Here is a 15,844-nt window from a genome sequence, read left to right on the forward strand (position 1 = left end):
ACAGTGCTCTGACAGAAACAGTCTATGGATTTAAAAACTTTCACTTTCTAGAATCACTGAATCATGGGATAGATTAAGTTGAAAGGGTCCTTTAAAGGTCACATAGTCCAACCACCTGCCACAAGCTCAGGACATCTTCAACTAGATCAGACTGTTCAGAGCCCCCCTTCTAACCTGACCTTGAACAATTCCAGAGATGGAGCATCCACCACCTCTCTGGGCAACCTGAGCCAGTGTTTTATCACACTCATTGTAAATAACTTCTTCCTTATATATAATCTAAATCAGCCCTCTTTCTGTTTAAAACCATTACCCCTTGTCCTATTTCCACAGGCCCTTCTGAAATGTTTGTTCCCATCTTTCTGCCTCTGCCTACCTTGTTCTTCTGAGACATTGTCCTCGTCATCTATTCTGATTTTGGGACCCACCGCAGCACATTGGGAATGTGTGTGAAGCAATGGAACAGCAGAAATCTTACACAGCTTTCAGTGTGTTCCTGCATCCTCATTCCACTTTGGGAAATCATTTGGTAACCAAGAAGTGGGTTTGTGAAAAGCATACAGCAGATCTGATTTCCCAAGCAGAGCACCCTGCTAGACTTTGGCCTCTGAGGCAGAGCAGAAACCATGGCCTGCTCTGCCCAGCCACTATTAGGGGCCAGGGCAGCAGCTCTGATAGCCAAGGAGTTCTAGCACCTACACAGCCACTTCCTCTTACCCCAGCATGACAGACTCCTTCCCCTTAACAGCACCCAAACCAGCAGGCAACCAGTAAACCAGTGCCTTGTCATTGTCACAATAAATACACAGCCAACATCATCTCAGCATGGGTAAAGCTCCTCCAATGCCAGCGAGAGTGTCTTGCACCAAAGCAGCAAGGTCAACCCCATTGCTCTGGAAGCTGTGTAGATGGAAAAGACATGATCTGCCGGTGGAACAAAAAGCCCAAAGAAAATTAACTGAAAAAAATATTCAGTAGGAGTTCAAAGCCTGCATGTGGGATGAAAGCTGTCTTATGCTTGATAATTCTAAGAAATGATTCAGTAATAGTTCATCCTGTGCAGTGGGTTCTCTGTAATGAATGCAAACAGCATCCATGAGAGCCAATAGAAGTTATGTACCAGTCATTCAGATTAGCTCTCTTTGCCTTTGGGTGGTTATGTACCCAAGTAAGAACTTTCAATTGGGAGAAGTCCTTCTCAATGATCACATGCTAGTTTAGTTCACCCGAGATACAGGTCTGTTGTTGAAAGATTTGGAGCATGGCACCACAGCTCCCTCACATTATCACCGCCTCTTCAGCTAAAACACATGATATCCTATTGACATAACAGATTTCCCTCTTTCAGTGCTTAAAATCCACATGCAAAACAGTGTTCAAAGAAAACTGAATAGCTTTCAAATTTCTTGCTTTGAGGCATTTACAACACTGGATTTAGAATCTGACTGAAGTGCCCCAGAATAGTTACCGTCACTTGTATATTTATGTCCTTCTGCCTTAGGGTTTAATACTCCTTTCTCTGAACCCAGTGGCCAACTTTACTTTTATAGACCCTTAATATTTATGGAAGAAAGTTAAATCTCCTATGGAAAGTTCTGATTCTATTGCTTTTCAGCTTGGTGGTGAAGAGCACTACCTAGGATCCACTGGGAGCCCATGGCACCTTGCTGAAATACTGAAGATATTTCTGGATACACCAGCTTTAAAATGCACTGACATACGCAAGGCTTTCAAGAAAGAGCAGGAAGATTGCTCAGAGAATGCACAGTAGAGGGAAGGCTAGAGGCATAGATGCTGCCAAAATCTTAGGGCAGCCTTGTCCTGGGGATTTCTGAGCTGTGTTTAGAGATTCCAGCATGCCTGAACTCTGAGCAAGCCCACAGGTCAGTCCCAATTCTTGTCTTAGCCAAGAAGCAGAAAATTTGACCTGCGGGAGTAACACAAGCTCATAAAGTAGAACTTGGTTGGCTGTACAAGCACCTTACACAATAACAGCTCCTTAAGCCCATCTAGTTCTTCTGCCTGTTTGTATCTTGACGTTAGTTGTAGATGCCATAAAATGCATTACTCAATACAGTGAGGTAGATGAAGTGATACATGAAATCATCCAGAAGTAGGGGTGTCTCAAATTCAGAAGCTCCAAGGCTTCCTGTGATTAAGAAATCATTTCCACTTAGCTCCTGTTTGTTAGTTGTCACCAAATTCCAACTACGCTAGGGGAAAAAAGCATTGATAATAATTTTCATTCCTACTATTTCTACTTAGTGCAGAAATTGTTTTGCTGTTAAAACTTAACAGCTAAAGACAAAATTAAAAAATGAAGAGGTTGTCTATCAGTGGCGGGTTGACCCTGGCTGGACCGGGTGCCCCAAAGCTCTTGTATCACTGCCTTCCTCAGCTGGACAGAGACGAGAAAATATAACAAGAGGTGTCAAAAACATGCCTACATAGTAGGAAAGGAAGATAAAAAGGGTTCAGACAGCCCAGCACTTTACCCCTTGTGATTAGATAGTGCCCAAATATCTAAGCCAAATAATTTCAAATGTTGCAGGGGAGAGGGGGCAGCAAAATCAGAAAAAGTTTGAAAGACTCTACATTACTATTTCTACCTGACCAGCTGTACCAGCCTTGCCATGCTGGCTGGAGGAATCCAGTTTTTAAAAGACCCTGAAGTGCAAGAAACCACACTAGGTCAGGACAGAACTACACCTTCTAAGGGAAAATGGCAATAAAATTAAACACTGAAAGTTTTCACTGAAAACCCCAAATCAGAGCAGATTAGTTTCAGCTCTTGAAAATTTGACATTTATTTATGTTGATAAAGTATTTTTTTAATTGGAACATGTTTTGAGAGAAACATTTGGCCAAATCTCAAATGATTTTCCACACCTCCTCTCTCCCTTTCTTTCCAGCTGCTTTACTGACTGCTTTACTAAACAGTGACTTTTTCTAAGTTATTCCTTTCTATGAGAAATTCCTTCCATTTCATGGGAAATGGTCTCTTTGAAGGAAAGAACTCTGATTCTCCAGATCTTCAGAGGCAAGGGAAAACAGTGTGTCATAACTGACACCAGAGGTCAATTACTTTTCTGTGATTAAGAGGAAGCATGTAAACATCACTAGAGGCCAAGGCAGATGTCCATTTTTGAGCATTACTTTCTAGAAATCATTTCAGTAGACATCATGTACACATCATTTAAGAAGGGAAAGAGAGATCCTCTGGAGGGAAGAAGCCACCTGCCTTGTTTGGTCATTTCATCCTGTAGCACCCTGAGGTGCAGTGTTATCTCTATTTGGGAGTAAATCTTCCTTGCTTTGGTCACATTACTCATCCAGCATATCCTGGAAGCCCTGCCCTCACATCTATCCCAAATGCCATCACCAAAGCAAGCTTTCGTTCCCACCACTCCAGGGATGACAAGCATTTCTTGAATACTTGACATAGAATTGTGCCTCACCTCTGCTGTGGAGAAACTTCATCTTCTTCCAGTTTTTAACTGGAACCTTTCATGGTTTGGGAGACAGAATTACAGGAATAAAGGATCGTCACCTTCGAATTCTCCTGGAATAACTGCCTCTAAAGTTACCAATCATTCTAATGTCTTCCCTTAGTGGCTAAGCTGCATGAGTGACACCAGTCCCCAACTACAGGCACATGTGAGATGTTACACAATGCTCTTGGCTGTGTCTGTACTTGTAAACTGAACAGTGTCAGGCCTTGTCCTAAGAACTGGAGAACGATCATCTACACTCTTTTTCTAGTGTTACTTCAATTGCAACAATGCAGTTACCATGACATTGTGCAAAAGTGATTTGTTGAAACCTGTCTAAAATATCTCTGATAGAGGGTATTTATTTGCTGTGGAGATCTGTTTAAAATATTGCCTCATTTTTAGTGCAACAGTGTCATAGTCCCATTGGGCAATCTACAATTTGCATCTGGGAAAGGAGAAAAACAAAGTACCTATGATGAAATTTCTCTTTTGATTCAGTTTACAAGAATATCAGCAGAACCCCAACAGCCAAGATAATTACTTTTCACAACACTGTCACTTGCATAAGATGATTAAATCCTCACAGGTAGGGTCTTTTATGACCCATGCTGTATGCAACTTCACTTGTAGCATATTATAAAGGTTAAAAAACAGAGAAAATGCATTTACAGAAGAAATGCTGGTAAATGGAAAGGACATAATATTCATGATTGAAATCAGAAAATATATCATTTGGATGCTTTTGAATGCTAAATGTTTTGTGTAATTGTACATATGTATACAATGTACATTGCAATTATACTAATGCTGCAGGTAAAATTCTTTAAAAAAATATAAAACACACAGTCCCAGGCAAAACACCCAGACTTTAGTGACGGAGAGCTAGCACAACAGTACACATACACACAGAGCAGAAGTGGATTTTGAGAAGTTTAAAGCAACTGTGCTGCCTGTTGCCAGTAACACGTACAACACTGCACCAGCTCTCTGAAACCCCTCTGGTGCCACAGCTCTCTGTATCTCCAAGCTCACACAAATCCTTTCTGCTCAAGATGTACCCATACACAGCCAGTCTACTATTACCATTTTAGTTCTCATTCTCAAATCTGTGCTGTATCTGTACAAATTTGTACCAGAGATCCTGATATTAACAGAAAAAAAGTGGAGTGGTGAGAGAGGCACTCTAGAAGAAAAAGCCAGATGTTCAAACGAGATAATAAGTAGGAGAGAAAGAAAGCAGCTTTGGCAGAAACTGCTGTAGGGAAGGGAAGGGTGGTTCCAGGAATTGGGAGTATAAATTCTGATTAGGGCTGGGCTGGTATTTCCCACTTCAACTGCCTAGTTTTCTCTTTAATGAGGAAATGAAATTTTTACTTTTGCCCCTACTCAATGAAGAATTAACTGGGAACAATGACTTGCCTTCATAGATAAGCTGACCCAAATCTCTATAAGTAATCATAACCCCACTGAATGAGAGCATTTCAATTTATACCTGATCTTACTGCAAAATTATTGTCCTTCAACTCTAATTAAATATAGTTGTCAAAGGAAGTACAACAATCAATCAATTCTTTTCAAAGAGTAAGATAAAAAGAACTCCTTTCTGAATATGGTCAAGGTGGATTTTCTCTTCTTGGATATGTTCCATAGTCTAAAGCACTAAGCAAAGAACAGAAGATGGAGATCTGAAAAACAGTCAGCAACAGGCAGACACACTTCTGAATTTACACGAATATGGATGGTTTGGTTGTTGTGGTTTTCATTCACTTGTTTAAAAACCTACTTATTTTAACTCTGCTGATACATGAATGCAAACCAGTCTGTACCAGGGGATACTCACAAGTACTTTGTATGCAAATGCCACTTACAGGACAAACACAAAGTAACATGTCACTTTATCAACAGAAATTTGCAACTAGACCCCATGTGGATTAAGGATCTGGGTCAAATTAAAAAACAAAGGAGAGCCACTAATTTGATCACAGGGGTGGAACATCTCTTATGAAGACAGGCTGAGAATGGGGGTGGTTCAGCCTGGAGACAGAAGGGTTGGGGTGACTTTAGATCACCTCCCAACAGCTAAAGGAAGCCTTCAAGAGAGCTGCAGAGGTACTGTGCACATGGGCATGTACTGAGTGCAGAGATAAGACAAGGGAGAACAGCCCTTGTCCTGTCTTAAACTGAAAGGGGGTGGGTTTCGTTTAGATATTAGGAAGAAATTCTTTACTGTGAGGGTGGTGAGGCACTGGCACAGGTCACCAAGAGCATATGTGGACTCCCCATCCCTGGCAGTGTTCAGGGCCAGGCTGGATGGGGCTCTGAGCAACCTGGTTTAGTGGAAAGAGTCCCCGCCCATGACAGGGGGCTTGGAATTAGATCGTTTTTAAGGTCCTTTCCACCTCAAATGAATCAATGATTCTATGACCTAGATATCCTTTAAAATTCAGGAATTCCTTTTCTTCCAGTTGCATAAACTATAAGAGGTGCTAAATGTTACTATTTTCTGCAGGTTTTACTATAAATTGTTTGTTTTGGTGACAGGACTATTTAATGTTCAACACAAAGAGTCAGTTGTTGAGTAAAATGGGCTTTGAAATACAAGAGGTAAAAATTATTAATATATTTATGTGCTTTCATTCAGTTTAAAATCCCCATATTTCTCAAGATCAGACAAAATATATTAGCTATGGACACATGCCAAAAGAAGTACTTAATCTTTAAGAAAGAGATAAAAAGATAAAACTAGTGAGTGATTCGGTGGAAGGATGAGACAAAGGGGGAAAATTACTCCAGTCAATTAATGATATATGTTTCCTCCTTATGCCCTACAACATTCATTGAGTAATCAGGCTGGAGAGGTCCTCTAAAGTTCATTAAACCATTCCTCTTCCTCAGAGAAGGCTCCACTACACCTGAAGGTACACAGACATCTCTACCTGCAGATGTTTAATCCAACATCACAAATCTTTTCATGGACATTGCACAACCTCCCCAGGCAAGGAGCTGCACTGCTTCACTGCATTCCTGCATCTGCAATATGGTCCTTTCTTCCTGAAATTAAATTATATTCCCCATTTTCAAACCCGGAAACATGAAGAATACAAATATAAAAGGCTGCTGCAAAGCAAGATGGAGTAATCTGAAAACTGTTCCATCCTCTCTCACAACTCCCCCTGAAGCTTGACAATATCTAACCTGCTTTAAACTCCATACATAAACCCCACAAGTATAAAAATGTGCATATGCATTTTACACACACTTGCTATGTATACAGGGTAATATTTTAAAATCATGTTTCTTTTGTTGAGATATTAAAAACAAGCAGTGTGGGGTACAGTAAATTTTTTCATTGTTTAAATTGGTAGATGCTCTTAATTTCAGACAATATACCAGCCACAGGAACACAGCATGATTCTTGGCTTGGTAACAGAATTTTGGAAAGAACATTAGATACTTTGTTTTGGTTCAATGTTTGTTGAATGACTAATAGCTTAACTGAAATAAATCATATTACCTGTGGAGTAAAAAAGTACTGAAGTACAGGTGACACATCAGATTTAAGTCATTCCTTTATCTCACCAGCATTTCACTCACATTTATTTATAAGTTATTAAAACTGATTCTCACCACTAAGTTCTCACGCATATGAAACAATCATATGTGGGTTTCCATGAGGCTACAGCATCTGATCACATTTTACCTTAAGAGTATGAACCTTAAATGTCACAAAGGATCCCAGCAGCTACTCAGCTTCTAGGAACTGCAATTCTGGATAAAGACTGATTCCTGCAGTATGGAAAATTAAGTAACTGCAGACTGAAAAACATTGATGAAACCCAGGCTGACACCTAAAAAATGCTGCTTTGGTTGCATGATGAAGTTAATTCATTTGCAATGATGTTGCATTGATGCATCAGATTCTTCTGAAACTTCCAATCTTCCCCAGAGAGCTGTTCAAGAACAACTTTAATCTGCTGTTAATCTGTGTAATCAATCTCAGCAATCTAAACATGTTTCATGCCAGGTGCCTATGTGAACAGTGATGTGGATTGAGAACTGGCTGAATGGCAGATTCCAGAGGGTTATAATCAGTGGCATGGAGTCTAGTTGGAGACTGTCACTAGCGGTGTCCCCCAAGGTTCAATATTGTTTAACTTATTAATCAATGACTTGGATGAAGGGGCAGAAGCCTCCTTAGCAAGTTCCCTGATGACACAAAGCTGGGAGGAGCGGCCAATGCCCCAGAGATCTGTGCAGCCTTTCAGAAGGACCTCAGTGGGTTTGAGAGAGGGGCAGAGAGGAGCAGCTTCAAATTTAACAAAAGCAAACGCAGGACCCTGCACCTGAGCAGGAATAACCCCGGGTACCAGCACAGGCTGGGGTCCAACCTGCTGGGAAGCAGCTCTGTGGAGAAGGACCTGGGGGTCCTGGTGGATAACAAGCTGTCCATGAAGCTTGTGGCCAAGAAGGCCAATGATGTCCTGGAGTGCATTAGGAAGATCATTGCCAGCAGGTCAAAGGAGGTGTTTAAAATGTATCCCAATTTCCTTTGAGGTGAAATAAACAGCATGCTAAGGGCAGTTGTCATGTGCCTTCTATCTAAGAGTACAAAGCATACTCCTTTATATAGGCTTCAACCTAAATGCATGATCAATACTATCATAATACTTGCATTATGAATGTAAGTGCATGAAAAGCAAAACACTGACTTAAACCAGTCAGTCAGAAAAATCTCAAAACACAAGAAATACACTCATTTTAAGCTGAAATGTAACCATTTCAAACTCAATGCGTTACCACCCTGCAGATCAACCACATTTAGTTTTTTACTGCTCTTGACAGCCCACAAAATCATTGTAAAATACAGATGCCTTCAAACCATAAATGCAGCTCTAGATCAAATATAATGGGATTTAGGCCCACCATGAGAAGGAGCAAACTCTGCCAAAATCCTGCTCTTAAAATGCCAGCTCCGTCCACTCAGTCCCTAGCTCTCCCTGTGTCAATGATGGAGGCCAGTTTCCACTGTTAACCCTTCCACATTCCTATAGCCCTGTGTATGATATAAGAACACCCGAATTGCACACAGATAGTTTCTAAGAGATAACATAATGCTCCAGGGGGAAGATAAAAAAATAAAAAGCATGAGAAGCTTAGGGACAATGCAGAAATTTGACAGCTAGAGGTAGAAAACTAGGTATTGAGAGACTCGTCATTTAGTTGAATGCAAGGGCAGAAGTGATGACTACAATGTAAGTTTTTAAAGATGAAAATATCAGGTGAAAAGGGCCTTTTTAAATTAAAGGCAGCAACAAAATTAAAACCACGAATTAAAGCAGGCAAAATTAAGTCAGCGAGAAAAAAATTACCCATGTGTCTAACTTTTCTATCATCTAACAACAAAACAAACAAACAAAAAAAATCAGGCTATGAGAAACCAAGGCTTTTTACTGAAGTAATTGCAAACATTCTATAAATACTGTCCAAGAAACCTGACCAGATTAATAACTCTCTGGTTTATAAAGCAAAACACTTAAGAAACTACGAGTCTCAAAAAGATTTCCAGTGACAGGGAGATTCACTGATTCTAGCTGGATCCAAAGTTCAGGTTTCTTTATCTAGCAAAAAGGCAATTCATAAAGGCTTTTAAAAAGCAATAAAAACGTTCCTTTAGGATCAAAGGTAAAACCTAATTTATTTGCTAAATAATGACCTACTTATGTTCAAGGGGTTTTTTTAAGTTATTTAACTAAACTCTTTTTTTGAAGCATAGGTGACTACTGGCATGGCCTTAAAGTGCTTGTTATATGAACATACATCACTCGATCTATGGTGAACCATGGCTGGCTTTCCAAAACAGAAACATCAGGATCAGGTTTTGTATTTACAAAGTCTAAGTTAATAGGACTACCCTTTTGAGCTTCCCCTCTGTACACTGGTGTGGCAAGAGAGGTTTCCTTACAGAATGACTCAGAGGAACCCAAATCAGGCATTCTCAATTGTTCCGACAACCATTTATACCATTTGCTACTAAAGGAAACCCAAGAATATAAAACCAAAGTCAGTTTTTGAAAAATACAACTGTGTGTCATCCTTCACAAATCAGAAAAATTTGTTGTGTCCTTGTAAAGATACGCTTTTAGACAAAACAACTTACCTTTGATCTTTTATCTAAGCAGTCACAAAGATTTCAGAAACTGAAACTCACAGCTCTTAAGTTAAATAAAAGGCAGGCAGCCTTGTTGTATACATAAATTCTTATATAGAAAACATACAGGGTTACACAATAACCAGTTGCTGGTGATTTCTGAACAAATACAGTTCACAATGGACCATATTCATAGTGTCCTTTGGTCAGTACTTCAGCTTTCATAAACTTTGAAATAATTAACACAAGGTTTAGGAAGTTCTGGTTTTGTGTTCACCAATGAATCAAATCCACTAGTACTGTGTCCCAATTCGAAAAAGCCCCTTTTTCAAATGAAAAATGAGGTTAAAAGTTTCTTAAAAAAACCCAACATAAATCAATGAAATAGTCGTCCTCTTCCACCTCTGCTCTTGAGGTGACTGGCAGAGCGCCGAAGGGCTTTCCTCTCCTGACGATGTCGTTTCTCAGCTTCCTGCTGTTTCCTTTGCTGCTCTGACTGGAATATTAAAACAAAAATAGATTCAGGTTCTTGTAAATTTACACATCATCTCATTGTCCCAGTATCAATATATCAAATCAGAATTCCATTAAGCAGATCTGGAAATGTTACCATTAGTTGCCTCATGCTATCTTGTGTCAGACTGTAACTGTTAATTCTAGATATCCTTAGGCACTATCTTTCCAAGCTTTTCAAAGCAAACATTTAACATAAAGATATCAAAAAACAGTGAATAACATATTTCAGATAAAAAAAACAATGCTTAACAATACACTCCATAATTTATGTTTAAATACCCTTAAGAACATCAAACCAAATTTGTGGTTATTTAGTATGTACTTTGGTTAACTAGTGTTTTCAAGTTTAATCACTGAATCCAGCCCCTGGCCTACAGGAGTCTCCCTGGCCAGAGCCACACTATGTGCCCAAGAGTATTGTCCAAATGCTTCTTGAAATCTGTCAGGCTTAATATTACACCATTTAATTTTAAAAAGACAGAACAATTAGTTAAATTTGCTGAAGCATACATGTTTCCTAAAACATGTTCTTAGGAGTTCTTGAAAGTGTTTGATATACTGTATGCAATTCTAAAACATGAAAGTAATTCTAAATCTCTGCTCCTGTGGCACATGATCTATTAATGTTTCTTCCCTTAATCAAAAACATGCTGGAAGATGTTTTGATGTACCATGTAGATGAAATGGTTCTTACAGCCACAAACTATTATTTTCTTTGGAAGACTAAAGCTTCTCTTTAAACTATGCATAAACTGTAACTAGCAGACTTGAAATAGCCAAGCTCAGGTAACTGTCCATGTCAAAAAGTACTCCAGCAATTAAAGCAATTTCAAGCAGCCCAGGATAACTGCACTGACAGTGTGACAGAATTACCACTGTGGATGCAGCTGCATCCCCACTGCATCTCATTCTGTAATCAACAGCATCCACGTGAGCTCATCTCCCTCAGTCTCCCATTCACACACCATTTAAACTGACCTAGAGGTTTGCTTGCATGGACAGCATTTTGGCTGAGGTGAGATACAAACCAGTTTACCAAATATAGCAATCAGCCCATACTGGTATCAAGGCAGAAAAAGCTACTGGTTTTTAGACTTTGATGAAATTTATCAATTCCCATTTTCACTGCAAGTAGACCAACAAGAAACCTAGTATTTGAAAATGCAGGTAGTTTCTCTCTGTCTCCAGACCTCTTATAAAAGAATCTTGATGAATCTTACTTAAGTTCATGTTGACAGCTACTTATAGTGTACTGAAACTGAATGACCTTGATCTCATCAGAAACTTTAAGGTTTGGGGTTTTTAAACATCTTCCATACTGTCCCAGCAATATAAGTACTTTGGTATTTTAGAAATCCTGGTATTTTGTTAATGTATTTGCTGTGATAAAGCATATTGAAATTGAAAAATAAGCTGCCACACTGTAGGAACCATATTCAAATTCCCTGAAAACTAAACTATGAAATATCAATGACAAACAGTTTCATCACCGGATCTGTCAGTGGTAGCTGGGCATCAGGAGGCTGCCAACATACCACACCTGCAGAAGCCAAGTTCAGCCTCAGTTCCACTGACTTAGGAGTTGAAGTGACACCAACTTCCAACTATGGAAGGACAATTCTCTCCCCTACTAAATCTTTCCACCTACTCCTAAATACACCTGCCCTTTGAGGAAAGGGCATCACAAAGTGGAAGCTGACATTTCAAGTGACGCTAAAATCCCTTTTTTGGCTTATTAACTCTAACTCTTCATCCTCTGAAAAGGAGTGCCGAGACTGCATAGTGTGACTTCCTCCTAGCTCTCCCTGGTTCATTCCTTGGGACTTCAGAAGATACATACAAAGTCTGTTTATTTAAGAGAAGACTTGTTAAGTCTTACTTTGTTTTTTTCTTGATAGGAGAAAATATCTCCACTGCAGATGCATTATTTTTCTTTAAATTAGATTTTAAAAAATTGTTTTAATGCACATGACTACCGTGTACATATTTCAATAAAGCAATATCAGTAAAAAGTCAGGAAAAGAAAATCCATAAATGTTAGAAGCATCATAATTGAAGAAAATCCTCAAAGCTGTATCTTATCTGGTAAATCAAGTAAATTTGGCATTCTGAACCACTGCTGTGTCTGTCTTCTTCCTGCAAGGTCTGTCTATCTTGCTCCCAAATCTTTGTCAGTAAAAGGTGACAGTTCAGTGTGCATCACCAACTGCAAAAAACTTTGTGGCTTTGCACTTCTTAAGTTAAAGCTACTGTAAAAAAGACTGTGCTTTGAAGCCCTGCAAAGCCCATTTAATAAGTTGCAAGACACCATCAGTTACAGAGTTGGTAAAACTGCCAGAAAGGTTACCCTACCCACTGCAGAGGAATTTGCAACTTATTCCACAGTCACCACATTTTAAATTCCAGCAATATAGGAATCAAAAACTGATGAAAAAGGACATCTGCAAACAGATAATAATCAGTAAACTAAGTAAGGTAGAAACAGTCAACAATTCTGAGGTTTTTTTTTTTTTTTTTCCTTCAGGCATACCCAACATGTCAATAAAATAATTACTTAGCCATTTTCATGATAGTGTTTTACCAGTGAGAACAGTATTTGACCAGTGGTAAGGAGAAATGTGTTATAGCAAAGATGTTTACCTGAGGAAAACTAATTTTAACCAAAGTAAATTTTGTCATGTCAAGTATCAATTCATCTGGGTCTTCAGGTTTTAAATTGGATCCTCTCTTCAGTTCTTAAGCAATTTTATAGTAAAAAAATTCCTAAGTGTATTGCAGCAGTGGCAAATGCACATAGGCATTTATTTAACTGTCCCCACACTATAAAGCAATCACCTGTATGCAATCTACAAAATTCTTTAGAATGGAAAATCAAAACCCTTGGGAAAGGTAAATAGGCAGTAGTCAACTACACATTCCATATGGAAGTTGACAATCAGTAAAGGACCAGAGCTCATTCCTGTGACCTGTGTTACGAAAGGTCAATAATAAAGGTGGTTTGGAGCTCTGCTTTCATCATGCTGAGACCTCTCAACATGCTAAACCAAGAGAAAGCCTAAATTGCAGCACCCTAAATTGCATTTGGATCTGCATATGGAGATCTGATCAGTGCTGGCACTAAAGTCAGGCAAGGCCACAAACTTCTGGTGGTACCTCTGCAAATAAACTATTAAAAGATGGAAGCCATTATTTTCCACCAGAACATAAGATTTTATGAGTGATGCCTGAGTTATACAGGATAAACACAGAGTACTACCGGAGCCTTTCATTTTCTTGGCAAGAACCTGAAGAATTGGCAGCTTATAAAGAAATGAAGAGGGACATTTGCTTGACGGTTTCAAGTTCCTGTTCTTTCATGCAAAAACCAAAGTTACTTGCGCATTATCTTAAAAATTATATATATATATATACATACATATATATATATATATATATATATATATATATATATAGCTCACCTTCTTTAATTTGAATGTTGCCTGTTTGCTGCCTACTGTGGTATCAGACACATTGAGTGTGCCAAGTTTTTCTTCAAGCTTTAAACGATCTTCAAGAGTTTTCCTGCAGAGAAAAACTAACATTAGTCCCTATTTTTGCCATTTTTTTTTACTATAATAAAAGTTGATAATGCAGTCAAAACTAATCTCAATTTCTCTGAAACCCTGAAATGTCATAACTAAATTAAAAAACATTCAGGAAACAGAAAGAAAGATAAATTCAAATCATTCCCTCCAGACACTGCTTTCAGTAGAAACACTTTTAAAATGTATGTAAAGTTCATTGGTTTTGCTGCTAAAAATTAACATGATTCTAGTTGAGAAAGAAACCACACCCATCTATTAATATAGTTTTCTCTGAAGTATCAAAAAAAGTTGGTGATATTAAACTGCACAAATAAAAAAAAGTAATACAAGATATATTCCGTTTTCTTGAAATCTTATAATTTCTGAATTGGAAACACTTTTGAGGGAAGGAAGTAAGCTTGACTAAACACCAGAACGAATTAATCTCCGAACGAGATTAATCCACTTCACTACTTAATCCAAGCCCAAATGCCTGTTTGGACACTGTGCCCACAACAGTCTAAGTAGTTTACTGAATAAAAGAAAATACAAAGAAGAGAATGTGATAAAGACAGACCCTGGGCCCAGACTGGAGCTCCACAGAAGCATATGCCTTCAAGCCCAGTGCTTATCACTGAGTTTCTGTAAGCAAATTGGTGTAGAGCCTCTCCCTCAGGCACCAAACTCCAGCATTTCTGTGAACAAGGGGTAGGTGCTGTGGACAAAACTGACACTGTTTTCAGCTCTCCTCCACTGAAGTTAATGCCCTGCAAAAGCAAGACACATGGACTTGCCCCACTTGCTCCAGGTTGTGAGTTGGTATTTAGTATCATGGTTGCCAACTTCAGTTAAGGGGGGCTCTAAACTGGAACAGCTGAGGAGTAAAAAAACACCTTGTTCCCACACAGCCTCCAGCTCAGGGGGAGGCAGGCAGGCAGTGCTGCCTTCAGCCAGCCTCCCTGAAGGCACCTGTGAGCTCTAACATGGCTCATCCTTCTCCTATAATGTAGGTCCTATGAGTTAAGCAGCACCCTCTGAGAATATGACACGGCTTGTACAATCAAACTCTCTGCATGTGCTTAGAGAACAGTCTCCTAGCTGTAAACAAAATTAGTTTCTGTAATTTGAGATACTATTAGTGCCTCATTAGCTCTCTCTGAAAAGGGCCAAGAGACATTTTCTGTACAATTTTTAAAATGGAAAATAAATCATCATAAAAATAGAGTTTATATATAAAAAAAATAGCAGTCACCAAAGTCAATGGCATTTACTGTGTATGAAGAATTCATGGCGGTGGCCTATTCACGAAGTCTCTGAAGTCCACTGAATTTTGGTTAATGAGCCATTTCATGTAACAAAGACTTTTCAGATTAACAATGAAAAATCACTGTCAAGAACCACTTTATTTCTCATGACTAGGTACTTTGTATTTTTTTCTGTAGTATATTTTTCATTGAGTACATGTAAAAACTTGTTCCATCTGTGCGAATCGGAAAGACAAGCTAAGCCTTAGAGCTAACTGTGGCAGAAGATCAGTCACTAACATTGTGGCGGGATTTCTACATTCAAGTGAAGTCCCATTTTTCTCCCCTTTGAAAGTGAACTGGAGAAATATGGCTACTACCCAGCAATTATTTAGCATGACTGCCTAGACACTGCTTCAGTCAGGAGAAAAATTAAATTTAGTAGATCCTAGCAACATGCTGTGGGGTTTGGCCCTATTTATCGGAAAATGTGCAGACCTCAAGTGTTAGTGAATTGTACATACTGATTCACAAGCAACAGCTGGGTTTTTTATTTTGGTTGGTTTTTTTTACATCTTCCTCAACAAATTAATTCAAGGGATCCATTCACAACATTGTGGGAAGCAAATTCCCCTGCCCTAATGTAAACCAAACAAAAAATTACCCATGTAAATTTTTTTCTCATCATAAGAAGACAGTTTTTCAGGACTTTTCTTGCTGTAGAACAGGAATGTCTCTTTAGCAATACTAGGAAATATCAACTATGCTTTTGTTGGCTTTCTTGGCCGCCTCTGAAGACACATACATTAACTGTCATACTTTTTATAAAATATTACTAGTATAGTTTTTGATTTTGACATGTTTTAACTTCAGTAACAT

General features: G+C 38.8%; 1 protein-coding gene across 3 annotated transcripts in view; it reads right to left on the minus strand.

The window, feature by feature from the left end:
- Nucleotides 1–8,916: 8,916 nt before the first annotated feature.
- NOL10 (nucleolar protein 10) overlaps nucleotides 8,917–15,844 on the minus strand; it is a 50,081-nt gene continuing 43,153 nt past the window's right edge. For all 3 annotated transcript variants that reach the window (XM_053973894.1, XM_053973893.1, XM_053973895.1), the window contains 2 exons: nucleotides 13,617–13,719; nucleotides 8,917–10,138 (listed from right to left, as the gene is read on the minus strand). In XM_053973894.1, coding sequence (XP_053829869.1) covers nucleotides 10,019–10,138; nucleotides 13,617–13,719 — 223 coding nt within the window. In that variant the 3' untranslated portion in view covers nucleotides 8,917–10,018. The remainder of the gene's footprint in view (nucleotides 10,139–13,616; nucleotides 13,720–15,844) is intronic.

This window comes from Vidua macroura, chromosome 3, assembly GCF_024509145.1.
Source record: "Vidua macroura isolate BioBank_ID:100142 chromosome 3, ASM2450914v1, whole genome shotgun sequence".
Classification (NCBI taxonomy): Eukaryota; Metazoa; Chordata; class Aves; order Passeriformes; family Viduidae; genus Vidua; species Vidua macroura.